Source organism: Cladophialophora immunda (assembly GCF_000835495.1).
Source record: "Cladophialophora immunda strain CBS 83496 unplaced genomic scaffold supercont1.4, whole genome shotgun sequence".
NCBI classification, from domain to species: domain Eukaryota; kingdom Fungi; phylum Ascomycota; class Eurotiomycetes; order Chaetothyriales; family Herpotrichiellaceae; genus Cladophialophora; species Cladophialophora immunda.
This window is the reverse complement of record NW_015622544.1, coordinates 5,987,567-5,999,837: the sequence shown is the minus strand read 5'-3', so window position 1 is coordinate 5,999,837 and position 12,271 is coordinate 5,987,567. Positions and strand designations below refer to the sequence as shown.

General features: G+C 45.4%; 1 protein-coding gene across 1 annotated transcript; it reads right to left on the bottom strand.

The window, feature by feature from the left end:
* Positions 1-3,371: 3,371 nt before the first annotated feature.
* On the bottom strand, positions 3,372-5,271 carry PV07_08381 (uncharacterized protein; the record flags this gene model as incomplete). Its single annotated transcript, XM_016395540.1, has 2 exons — positions 3,372-3,419; positions 3,472-5,271. The coding sequence occupies 2 exons, from the start codon at positions 5,269-5,271 to the stop codon at positions 3,372-3,374; spliced, it is 1,848 nt and encodes a 615-aa protein (XP_016248959.1).
* Positions 5,272-12,271: the final 7,000 nt, after the last annotated feature.

Below are 12,271 nucleotides of genomic sequence, written 5' to 3'. Positions count from 1 at the left end.
ATAGGATCGTACCCTTTTAGGTAATGTACGTGACTGTTAAGAAGCTTAGTTAAGTTAACTATCTGAGAGGAGAGAACGCTCTTATATAGACAAAGGAAACACTACTAGATAGTGATAGAAGTACCTCGAAGGTAGATTTCTAATCACTATTAGTAATCAATCACGTTATAGTAACGCCACCCTTAACGCCACCGCCTATATCACGTGATCTAGTATAGACTAGTAGCGTTAACTAGTCACGTGATAAGACGCTAGGCCTAATTAGGCCATACGCCTAAATGGCGATATTCCACAGACCCTAGAATAGTAATAATAAGACTAAGATAACTAAGATCTCGTTAAAGACTAGTAAGAAGACTAATATTATCCTCGGTAGGAAGTAAGCGACTTATACGCGAGTCTCACTACTCTTAAGATTGAAGAGGTAGAGCTAATAGCCTAATATAAAGAGACTAAGAGAAAGGTCGCTAATAAACGCTAAAGAGAAGAACTTAGGGTAATAGAGGATAAGCTTAAAGGGAAAGAACCTATAAGGTTCGTAGAAGTTATAGGTATAATATTACTAAGTTATAAGTAATCCTTAAGCTCTTTAATCCTAGAAGACTCTAGTATTTCGAAATATATTAAGCTTACGCTATCTCTAAGGTTTAATAGGAAGTTAATGGAAAGCCTCCGCTAATACGACCTTAGATAGAAGAAGCTCTTTTAGATAATACTAGAGATCGCTAAGGATAAGTATACGTAATATATACTACTCACTATAACCTTTTTAGATAATAAGATAGATAACGCGTAGATACGCCTATATACTAAATTCTAAACTTAGTATTAAGGATGCCTTATTGAAGATAGGTAGTACTCAGCGATAGGCAGATTCCGTGGTAATAAGTATCCTTCTACACCTATAGTAACATAAACTCATAGTATGAGGAGAGGATGCTTCTCGGATGCGAGAAGCATGCTTTTCTCATGCGGACTGTGTGCGGCCTAAAGTGGCTTAGCGCGGTCCGGCTTGGCGCGATCTTGATTGTGCCCAACCCTCCGGTCCTGTTCGTGATACTTAGAATAACTATATTGTATTCCTTAAGAGCGTTATTATAGATCCTACGACTTATAAGAGTAAAGTACTCATTAGACTAGCGTTGACAAAATAATAGCTAAATTAGTTAGTGAGGGATTTACTACGCTATATTAAGAACATTAAGATAGATATTCTACCTATAATAGAGGATAAATATATAGTCTAAGTACTACTAAATATACTCTTACCTAAGATTTACGCGCTCATTATATATAAAAATAAAGAAATTATATTAAGAGAATAGATCCTTATCTTAGCCTAACGGTATAAAAACGTTATTAAGTAAAGGATATAGACCTTATATTAAGATAAGTTATATATGCGTATTAGTACTAATACGTATATAATTCGCATAATATACGTAAATAAGTTATATAAAAGGGGATAATAAAGCGAAGAAAAGAAGGACGTCTCGAAGAGGGATACTTTATCTTTTATAGGCGAATACTATAACTATAATAAAAAGGGATATAAGGCTAATTAGTATAGATTAAAGCCTTATAAGTAGGACGTAGGTATAAAGGACGCGATAAAAAACTAGAGTATAGCGCGAAGAGTGCGGCTATTACGCTAAGCTTACTAAGTACTAACCCTAATAAGGAGCTAAAGTACTACTAAGCTCTCATAATAAATATAGAAATCTAGATAGAAGCTAGACTAAGGGAGATACGTATACTACTTAATAATAGAGTGTAAGCGAACTTTATCTTATAACTCCTTATAGTAGAGTTAGGAGTAAAGGTAAGTACTATTAACGTTTATATATAGACTATCTTAGGATAGCCTATTAGAACCTATAGAAACCACTACTTCTTAATATATAAGATAGATATATAAGGAGTACATAGATTATATATGTATACGTATATCGCTATAGATATTATAGAATACGACGCTATCTGTGATAGGTTGAACCCAGGAGAAGGCTCGGTTCTGGTGAGCCAGCGCTAAGACTAACGCCAGGAAATACTACCTCCTGATTAGTTAAGATTTACCTATATAATGTATAGGCGAAATACTACCTCCTAATTAGTTAAGACGCATACGGTGTAAGGGATATAAAGTCCTAACAGCTAAGACACCGTACGTAAGGGAAGGTAAGGAGTTAGAATAAGTACGTAAGGGAAGGTAAGGAGCTAGAATAAGTACGTAAGGAAAGGAGTAAGGAGGTGAGGATAATAGTTACCTCCTTACGGTACGTTAGAGGATATAAGGAGAAAGGAAGGACAGCTATTCCTTCCTTCTCTCTCCTTAGATTTATCCTCCTTATTACTAGGTTGGCTAGCTAGTTATAGAACTCTTTCCAAACCCTCACAACTACATTAGGACATAATAAGGCTATTCACGACTATACTATTATTATGACGCATTAACGCTACGCATTCACGTTACGCATTTATATACGCGTTCAATAAGGCTTAATAGCGATTTACGCTCAATAGGTATAATAGCCATTTATATAGCGATTTATATAACAGTTTACATAGTATATTCACGCATATACCTAATAGGCACATTTAACAGCGCATTCACATAATGTATTCATATAGCGAGTGCACCCCTATACGCACCATTTAGACAGTACATTCATATAGTAGACGAGTAGCGTATATAGGACGTAAGCTACTCGTACGCGAGCCTCACTAACTAAGAGGGAAATACTACCTATACGGGCCTCTTAAGGATAAGAAGCCAAAAGGGGAGGGTAATATCATAAACGGGACCGAGAAGCTAGGTATAATTAAGATCGCGCTAAGCCGGACCGCGCTAAGCTACTTTAGGCTGTACATAGTCCGTATGAGAAAAGTATGCTTCTCGTATCCGAGAAGTATCCTCTCCTTATATTATAAGTCTTTATCACTACTAGATGTAAAAGGATACTTATTACCACGGAATATATCTATCGCTGAGTACTGCCTATCTCTAACAAGGTATCCTTGATACCTTTATAACGACGGCGGCGGTAGATAGTAATATCAGGACTCTTAAGCCTTCTATATTATCTAAAGCTCTTTAAACCCCTCAAACCCTTCGCTCTATCCTCATCCCTAATAATCAATCTCTCTTATAATCATACCTATATAATAAAGAATCTATAACTAAGAAATCTAATAGGTTTAGGGTATATCTCTAATAAATAACTTCTACATTTTATAGTTGCGTTCGTCGCTAGTGAGGTCCCTCTTCGCCTTTAGGAACAGTTCGATAAGTATAATCGCATCTGCTGAAGGGTTAAATAGGATTGAGATGTATAAGTGAGTTATTCATCGTATATTGTCAATCACCAAGGCTAAAGTTGATACTGTACAGTGACCTCCAGGTCGTACTGTTCAGTGTCCTAAGTCATGTTAGTATTGATTCCTACTAGTTCAGACCTCACAGGAGAATACCTGACCAAATTGGCGCCTAGCTGCCACCTTTATTGTGCCACCATCAAACTTCTGTCCCGCCCTATCTTTCGCTTCATCGAGTAATTTTGAAAATCTAGTAAGCCAGTCGACGCCCTTGGATGCGTTATACTTACCTTGTTCTGAAACACTTTTGATAAGAGCGGGCCGTAAGTCTGCATAAGCTAAATCATAAGCTTTCGCCTCATTTCTCCGATTTAAAACATTGTTTATGAAACCCCATGGCTCTTCTGACTTTCCATCGACCACCAAATCAGTTTGAAGTATGCCGCATATTGGTATCCGTCGTCCAACGAACCCAAAAGCAATGATAAAATGCGCTGTCAGCTCCGGGGAGACTGTGCAATCAACCGCAAACACGGCACGAGCGGCAGGAGTGCGAAAGTACCTCAGCAACCAACCCAGCTTGAAGGTATTCGTCCCAAGGCTGACTGAGGCTGACGGAAGTAGATGCGCAGTAATACGACAATCCCCATTGGTTGATAATGAAAGCACCACCGGCTGATTATTTGGTTCGTGTGGGACTGGGGGCTTCGGGGTCGGAATCCAGTGTATCGTGCGATATTCAAACTTTGCTTTCTTGAGATCCTTCATGTGCAAAAAGTACAACCAGCGGGAAGAGCCCAATCGCGGCCTCGTGAACAAGGGATGCTCATCATTCAATGTCGGCTGGATGGCAGGCGCTAGTGAGAGGCACAGAAGTAACGACTCTTCTGCTGAGTTGTACCAACTCAGACAGAGATGCTCTTCTTGACTTTGCTGGGGGCTTTTGGGTTTCCGGATAACGAGGACATTGATCGAAAGACCTCTGCTAGTAAGCGTGGGCGGTACCAACGAGGCTCCAGGACATGGACTTTGCACAACCAGACGCTCGAAAAGGGTACTTTTCGTTGACTTTTCGAATGAGGAGTATGGCTGGTGGCATAAAGATTGGAACATTTGAGGGTCAAATCTATCTGGGCTCGATGCGAGTATACCGAGTGATGAACCACAGTACTGTGCAGCACGAGTTGTTTCGTCAGATTGGCTCGGCCATGTCCAAGTAAATATCGTGTAGTCTTCGGTTAGCTTCATGATCTCCTCCTGTAATCTTCGGAATGCCCGAGACCCCTCTCCGTAGAGAAGAGGCATATTCACTTGAAATATGCCGAGAAGTGAGTAGGCCCTATCCTCGAGCCTTGTCGTTTCTCGACCTGCAGCCCAAGACATGCGACATGCGACATTGAAATCTGTTGGCTCTTTCGTGCCTCGGAGTACTCCTTCATCGATTCCGGTGATAAGAGAGATATCTTTGATCAGGCTCAGCTTGGTACCAATCTCGAGCCACCCGGCCGAGTAGAATTCGACAATCGGAGGTGCAATCAGTTCTTGTAAAGTCCAGCCCCTGCTAAACCATCTGCTACCGCCAAGTAGGTGGAAGATCTGGTCCTGACTAAGATCAAGTATGCGATTGTCTTGGACGTCAGCCAAGTAGACGTAGCAGATCTGTGCGTCGTTGTAAAATTTGTACATCGAATTGATGGCCTCTGAAAGTTCCGCACTACTCGACTTGTCGATACAACAGGTGTCAATCCAAATCCACCGAAAGCCATCGGCCTTCGCTCTCTTGCATACCCCCAGAAGTTTTTGGAAGCCTGCTTTAGAATGGGCTCGGTTGAAGTCTTGCATGTCTTGAAAGGAGACTTCTTCCTCGTCCCAAGTGTGTGAAAGAATCGCATACTTCGGAATCTGGTCCCCAATGAATTCTTCCAACTGGAAGAAGCCCGTGTCAAGAAGCCACATTGTTACAACCCAGTGGAGAAGTGAGAATACATGCAATTCGGACGTCAAGATTGCATATAGTATATGGTGAAGTTGTTCGTCAAGGTCGTATATGTGGGTAATCGTCCAGCCACTCTCATGCGGTCAGGCTTGGGCTTGTGAGCTTGAAGCGTGGCGTATCAACTGGAGGCACAGGTCACCTCTTGTGGAGCAAAGAGCAATCGACAACTCGGGAGCGCAATCGACCGTCTTCTCAAATTGCTTTACTGGCCCACCCTGTCAGCTTGAGGGGTTGAAATAAAGAGTAGTCGAAGTTACGGTGGCGTAACTGGCGGCTCTGAAGCTTGATTCTCCGGTGGAGCATTCTGACCCAAACCTCACTCAAAGTCGAATGTCCACTACCGAGGCTCCTGAGGTCCGCGTCCACGCAGGGGCGTTCTCGCGACCGTCCACAGACTTGAAAACCCGTTCAGGCTTCAACGCTTCCTGATTATCCACCCCGCAAGGAGAGCCGCTTGTCATTCACCTTCTTTCTTTTCAAAGTCATCAGAATCGGTGCCAGCAGCTGAAACAGATATGGGCAGCCGCAGAGTCCGCCTCGCATGCGACCGATGTAGGCAGCAAAAGCTGAAGGTTCAAACTTGCACCCAGAAACAGCTCCATGTGGGCAGATCTGATTTTTGGAGCAGTGTGATGAAGGCCGCCCATGCCAACTCTGTATCCGTTCCAAAGCTATGTGCATAGAGCCGACAATCAGCACTAAGTAAGCTCCCTCCATCTTGTGCAAGAACTCGCAGTATTTTGACGTTCAGTTCAGACACAGGAGTAAACGGATGAAACTTGATGCACGATCCTCGTTAGCAGCCATCGGCCCCCGGCAGGAAAATCGGCTTCACGAAATGGAACCTACAGCAGGAAAATCACCGTGGTCCCAAAATTCTTGTTCACCAGAGCAGCAACGGCTCACTCTACTCGAAGTGGTCTCATCAGGGCATGAAGATAGGGTATCCTCTCTTCACATCATTCAGCAGGTTAGCAAAACTTCAAAAGTCTCTCTCAAAATATGATTAGGATGCTCCTAACGGACCAGGTAGCTATTCAAGTCTTGAGGAGCGCGATCTAGCGCCTCAAGGAATGTAGATGCTCTTCCCGGGGGAAACGTCTGCACATTTCGCAACGGTCGTCCTAGTCACACCGTTGTGCCACTTCGCCAGGTATTGGGTATGGGCCTTCCGCCCGAAAATATTTCCCTGTTGCTCTTCAACGCGTATATAAAGTACATGCATTGGTATATGCTGGTCTTCCATGAGCCAACGCTACGAGCACAGCTTGAATGCTTTCTCCGATCACGGCGTGCCACTGATGGCGATTTGTGCTCGCTGCTATTGATCCTAATCGTTCTGATCATCGGAGCACGATTCTTGACCGAAGATGACTATGAAAATCTCCTCAGCATCCAAGACATTTCTTTGCATTCTATCACCTTTCAATACCTTCTGGGAAGCTACTACTTAATCGCGGGATGCCCTCAACAGGCTTTTCTGTTGGCGGGTGCAAGTTTGCGTGTAGCTCACGCCGAGGGATTGCACCAAGAAAGAACGTGGGGTAGAGTGGATGAGGTGGAAAGACATACACGCCGGCGACTTTGGTGGATGCTTTTTGTCTCTGATGGGTGAGTCCTTCCAAATAAACCGAAGAGCGACTCCCTAGAACTGATATACGACAATTTGTTGGTAGCTACACTTCACAAGCATATGGCAAGCCTAGTCTGATCAGAGAGACTGATTTCGAAGTCGGTGATCCTGCAGAACTAGAGGGCGAATCATTCGCAGGTGCCGGTGAGCTCCCAGCTCAAATCTCAGTCCTAGGGTCTCCTTGCTCCATTACCACAATGTCCTATCACATCTTGAAATCTGAATTGTATCAGGTCATGTCACCTGTTATTCGACACATATATCTTCACAAAGATGGCGATATTCAAGATATCGTAAAACGCATAAAAGCGGCGCACGATAGATTGGAAAGGTGGGAACAATCTCTAGCCGCCGAACCAAAGCTCGACACATGGGGACTTCCAGGCGTCAACCCTACGCAAACGACAACCTGTCGCATTTAGTCTATGCAGGCTTTGACACCACGAGCCACTTACGATAACTTCCAGGTCCTCTTACATCGCCCCTTGATACAGTATCATCGACCTCCGGGCCAGAACCCTGAGAGCAGTCAATGTGACACCCGTGACGATGGTCATCCAAGATCTAACTCTATCCACTCCGTCAGTGTTGACGATGTCTTCATCCACACAAGTTCATCACAACGCTGGCATTCGGCAATGCGCACCACACATCTTGATCGGTTCGCCTCAATATTGCGAGAGCTAAGCAAGACGCCAGCAATTACCCACGTTGGGACACATTGTCTCACATCCGGAGTGGCATTGGGTATTTTGGCGTTATTGAACATATCAACGCTGATATAGTCCTGGCATGCAAGCAAGGTATTGCTCGACTTATCAAGAATCCACGACATTTCGTCAAGAGGAACCCCGTGTGGGACCAAAATGCAGGAATTCTCGAGGAATTGATGCTTGTAATAGCCAAAGAGGAAATCAAAACCATGATATCAGGTGAAGCTTCGGAGCCAGACTCTACCATTGAGCTGGCCGTGGCAGGAACCAGGTATAGTTGCGAAGAAACAAACAACACTGAGGGAGCTCAATGCATCAGGGAGCCCGACGGCAAAACACCTGAGGACTGTTTCAGCAATTCGTTGGCCTCTGAATTTCTAAGCCAACATTCCAGAAGTGGAGAAGAACAGTCTCATATTCTTCAACCTCTAGATGGGGATAGGATAGTCCCTTTCCCTCACGTCTCAGATTACGGTAGTGATGTACACTTCACTCTGAAGGATGGCCTTGATTTCTCTGCAGGTAATTTCGCTGATTCGAGCTCTACACAGAATCCCAGCTTACAACGCCTTCCCGAGTCCGTAGAAACATACCTAGGATTCGATGATCCTGCCCAACCCTGGATGTGGGACTCCTCATTTGCACTTTGACCCTCTGCCAAGTTGGACGGACTATGGGACGCATTTTCATCGAAGCGTCTCGAAAGAACCTTGGGACAGCAGCATTGCTGGTGACCATTCCCGCTTAATCGTGATCAAATCCTGGGAGCCGCATACAGGAAGCCTTAAGTACATAGGCAAATCAAGTCAGGTGGCCACAAGTTCCCATGGTCATAGTAAATCTTATTGTCCTGGTTGTGTGGTGTAACATCGCGAATCTACCAATATTCCACCACTAACCTGGCGCAGAAAGTGTCCATGAGCGTCAAAGAACTATGCTGCAAGGTGACAACGAGTTACATCTCGGACATTCAGGACATAAAACTCCCATATTTTTCTCCAGGCATCTGAGATTGAATGCAAAACAGACGATATCGGACGTTGAGAGCGCTGGAATTAGACGCTCTTTCTCGCGAGCAGCTCATGATTATTCATTCAGATTTAGATGTCAAAATGAAGCTGCATAGATTCTTCACCAATAACGCGAATACTATGGCCCACAATATGAAGGTAGTAATACCTCGGAGTAAATCTTAGGGTTAGGTACACGTTCCGAAACAACTGATCTATGAAATAATAGCGTCAATCCGTGAAATGATAGGATATGTATAAGAACCATCTCCCATAGCATCCGTCGGTCCGTACAAATGCACTATTTCGAGGGTGAACTCATTGTACAACGGAATTTCGGCCAGGTTTACACTTACTTATCAACGAAAAGGTGTGGTGATCCGAGGGCAAAGGAAGCCAGCTCGTTTCGTTGATTAGTGACAACTTCGTACATTGAAGCGGAAATGCCAAACCACCCTCACTGAGGGGAGTGATAACTTACTTGCATCTCCATTGGGCTGGCGGTGGGCTGTCCCTCGACTGTAGTAAGATGTAGAATTTGCCATCCCTTTGCGCAAGAGGACTTCCGTCCTCAAGTACCATCCCACTACGGTCACCCAAAGCGTAGCGATTTAAAGAGTTGGCAATCAATAAGAGGTCTGCTCCGTAGGCCGTGAGACTCCAAAACCCAGTTGGCACTAGACGCGGCCTAGCTGAGAATGACAACAGCCAGGCCATTCCAGTTTATACTTTCAATTTCTTCGAGACGCCGATAGCCTTCAGTCTCGGGTATAAGACTTGGTCGCGGGTAAGGGCCAGATAGCCGACCACAGCGATGTGGTACCTCTGAGCGTAAAAGGATGCATAATCTCCTATCATTTCCGGACAGTGAGCATACCAGCTGTTGCCCAGGTCCAGAGACGTGGGGTACGAGGAATGCAAGGCTGTTACTCCGGCATCTGCAGCTTCAACGGCAGCCCTGAGGTCGCTATCCGGAAGTTGAACGAACTTTCCATCTCGTAAGCCGGCTGCTTCAAGGCCTTGCGCCACTCAAGACCTATCTTGCACAACCTCAGGAGGATTATAGGGTGCCCATGCCGCGGTAAGTTGAAGTGTTGCTGCGGCTAGCTCCTCTTTTGGTGCATTCTCACATGGTAGATTGGAAAAGATGTCCAAATCCAGTCTCGGAGTGGTGGGCCCTGTACTGCGCGGTATCGCGTTTATTTTGATTTGATCTTGGAAGGCGTGGACCTTTTGGAGGTCTTGATCATCAGAGTCGACCAAGATTCTGACGCTGACCATCCCGTACGGAGTGGGAGAATTGATGGCTGCCTCATACCTGGTCCTGTCCACATTCTCGGAATCAAATCCGAACTCGTCTTCTGTATATCTCAGGATGTATTTCCCTGGTTTGTGGCCCAGAAGGCTTGAAATATTCGCATAGTTATTGCTGTAGCTGGTGATGTCAGTACAAGCTCGAAGAAGCTCCACATAGTGACCATACTCACGCATCCGTCATGGCAAAGACCCAGTAGCGTTGATCGAACTCGGGGATCACAAGCTCCATGTCATGATGTGAGAGATCCACGAAACAAGGCGAGTACAGTGTGTCGTTGTTCGGGCGGACTACAAGTTTTTGATCCGAGTTAAACAAGCTCCGCGAGTGGTAGAAGACATTTGTTTTTGGGTTATGGTAACCCAGAGTAAATCTTCCATAGGCATAGATGGGAAAGCCGTACTTTCCAAGCTGTCAGGTAAGATATGCATATCTCAGTCGAAACTCACCTGAAATGCAAATGCTAACGCGCTCTGAGCTTTTCGAACTTGAACAGAGCCCGATTTTGAAGCCATGTTCGATGAAAATCGAGGTCAACTAGGATTAATAGTATCAGCTCTCTCAATAATTTGTAACTCGTCTGATTCTCAATGTATTGGTCGTTGAAATACAATGCACAAGAGCCCAACTCAAATAGTGAGAGTGCCACAAAGGAGACAAGTGGATGGTCGACGGCCCCGACTCTCGTTCACTGCATGGTTGAAGGCAACCAGTTAGGGTATCTTCTGTCAATTGACTCCGACCCAGTTCGCCGTTTCGTGGTTCGAGACTGGAGGCCGACATGCTATAGGAGAATACAATACATACTTTGTACTTGGAGCTCTTGTTGAAGGCGACCAAGACTCGGTGCCTACGGGGGGCCGACTGGAGCCGGCCGAGCATCACCGAACCGAAGCGAACCGAGACTTTTCACCAACATTAGCACGGGTTCTCAAAGCTTTACAAACTCTGAATCAATGTGGTGAAGAGTCCCCCAAAGGTGACCAGGCCGTCTCCAATAGCGAACGATGTCATCCTCCAACCGAGTCACCGTCCTTGGGCCTAGGGTATCGGTTTGAGCGGAGAAAATTGCCCTAATATTTGCGAAGTCTGAAGCAACCTGGTTGATTTTACAATCATACGAAGGGTTCAAAGTCAGTAAAGTACATCACTAGTACGAATGCTCCACGAAGCCGTGTTGTGGCGGCAATGCGGCATCGTTCGGTATCGGGCTGCGCGGTGTTGATGCCGTTAGAAATGTACTTATGTCACGGCGTCTGGGGTTCTGAGTGCTAGTTTCGTGCCCGGACATCCCAAATATAAAATCTCAAGGCACCGGCTTCCGGGCATACTAAGCAAAATCCTCATGAGCCTGGATTTCTGGCAGCTAGATTGATTTCGCACCTTCCTGGCTTTCAAAACTGGAGATTTTGAGTACACATATACAAGTTAACGGTGATGGGCACAGGTGCAACAACATATGTTTCTTTGGTGGAAGAAACTGGTGGTAATGTGGACGAAGCAACGCCTTTGTTGGGGCCATCCGCTGATGCCATTCTTCACTCGGTGTGCGATATGTTCCATGGCGTCTGCAATCACTAACATTGCCAGAACCAGAGCCAGCAGAGAGTTGACAATGTTGACGAAAGGGAGGGCGAGGTTCGATCCAATGTAGAGACACAGAGCAGAGGAGGTGGAAGCAAATCTCTTGCTAGCATCATCGCGGTTCTCCTGATAGGTAAGAAACAGAAGAGTCCGGCCATTACGATTTCGAGCTTCCCTACTCACACAATTCTAGGCGTTTTCGCCTCACAGGCCGATACCAGCATGGTTCTTGCTACCTACGGAAAGATTTCTTCAGAGTTCAACGACCTCGATTCCGGAAGCTGGCTTCTCACGAGCTACATGCTAGCGCAGTGCGTTGCGCAGCCGTTGGTAAGCTGACAATGATGACTCCGAAGCAAGAGTGCGGCACGGCTGACTTCCAGCAGTATGGTAAGTTGAGCGACATCTACGGACGGAAACGGTGCCTTCAGGCCTCATACGTGGTCTTCATAATCGGCACGGTTGGTTCAGGCGTTGGATTTTCAATGCCTCAGATTATCGCTGCGCGAGCGGTCCAAGGCTGCGGCGGCGCAGGAATGCTGTGTATGGTATCGATCGTCTTGACCGACCTTGTGCCCGTGCACGAATTGGCATTGTACCGCTCCTACGTGAACGTTATATCAACTGCTGGAAGGAGTTGTGGGGGCGCAATTGGCGGGTTTCTCGCCCAGACAATTGGCTGGCGATGGTATATCATTGTTACTT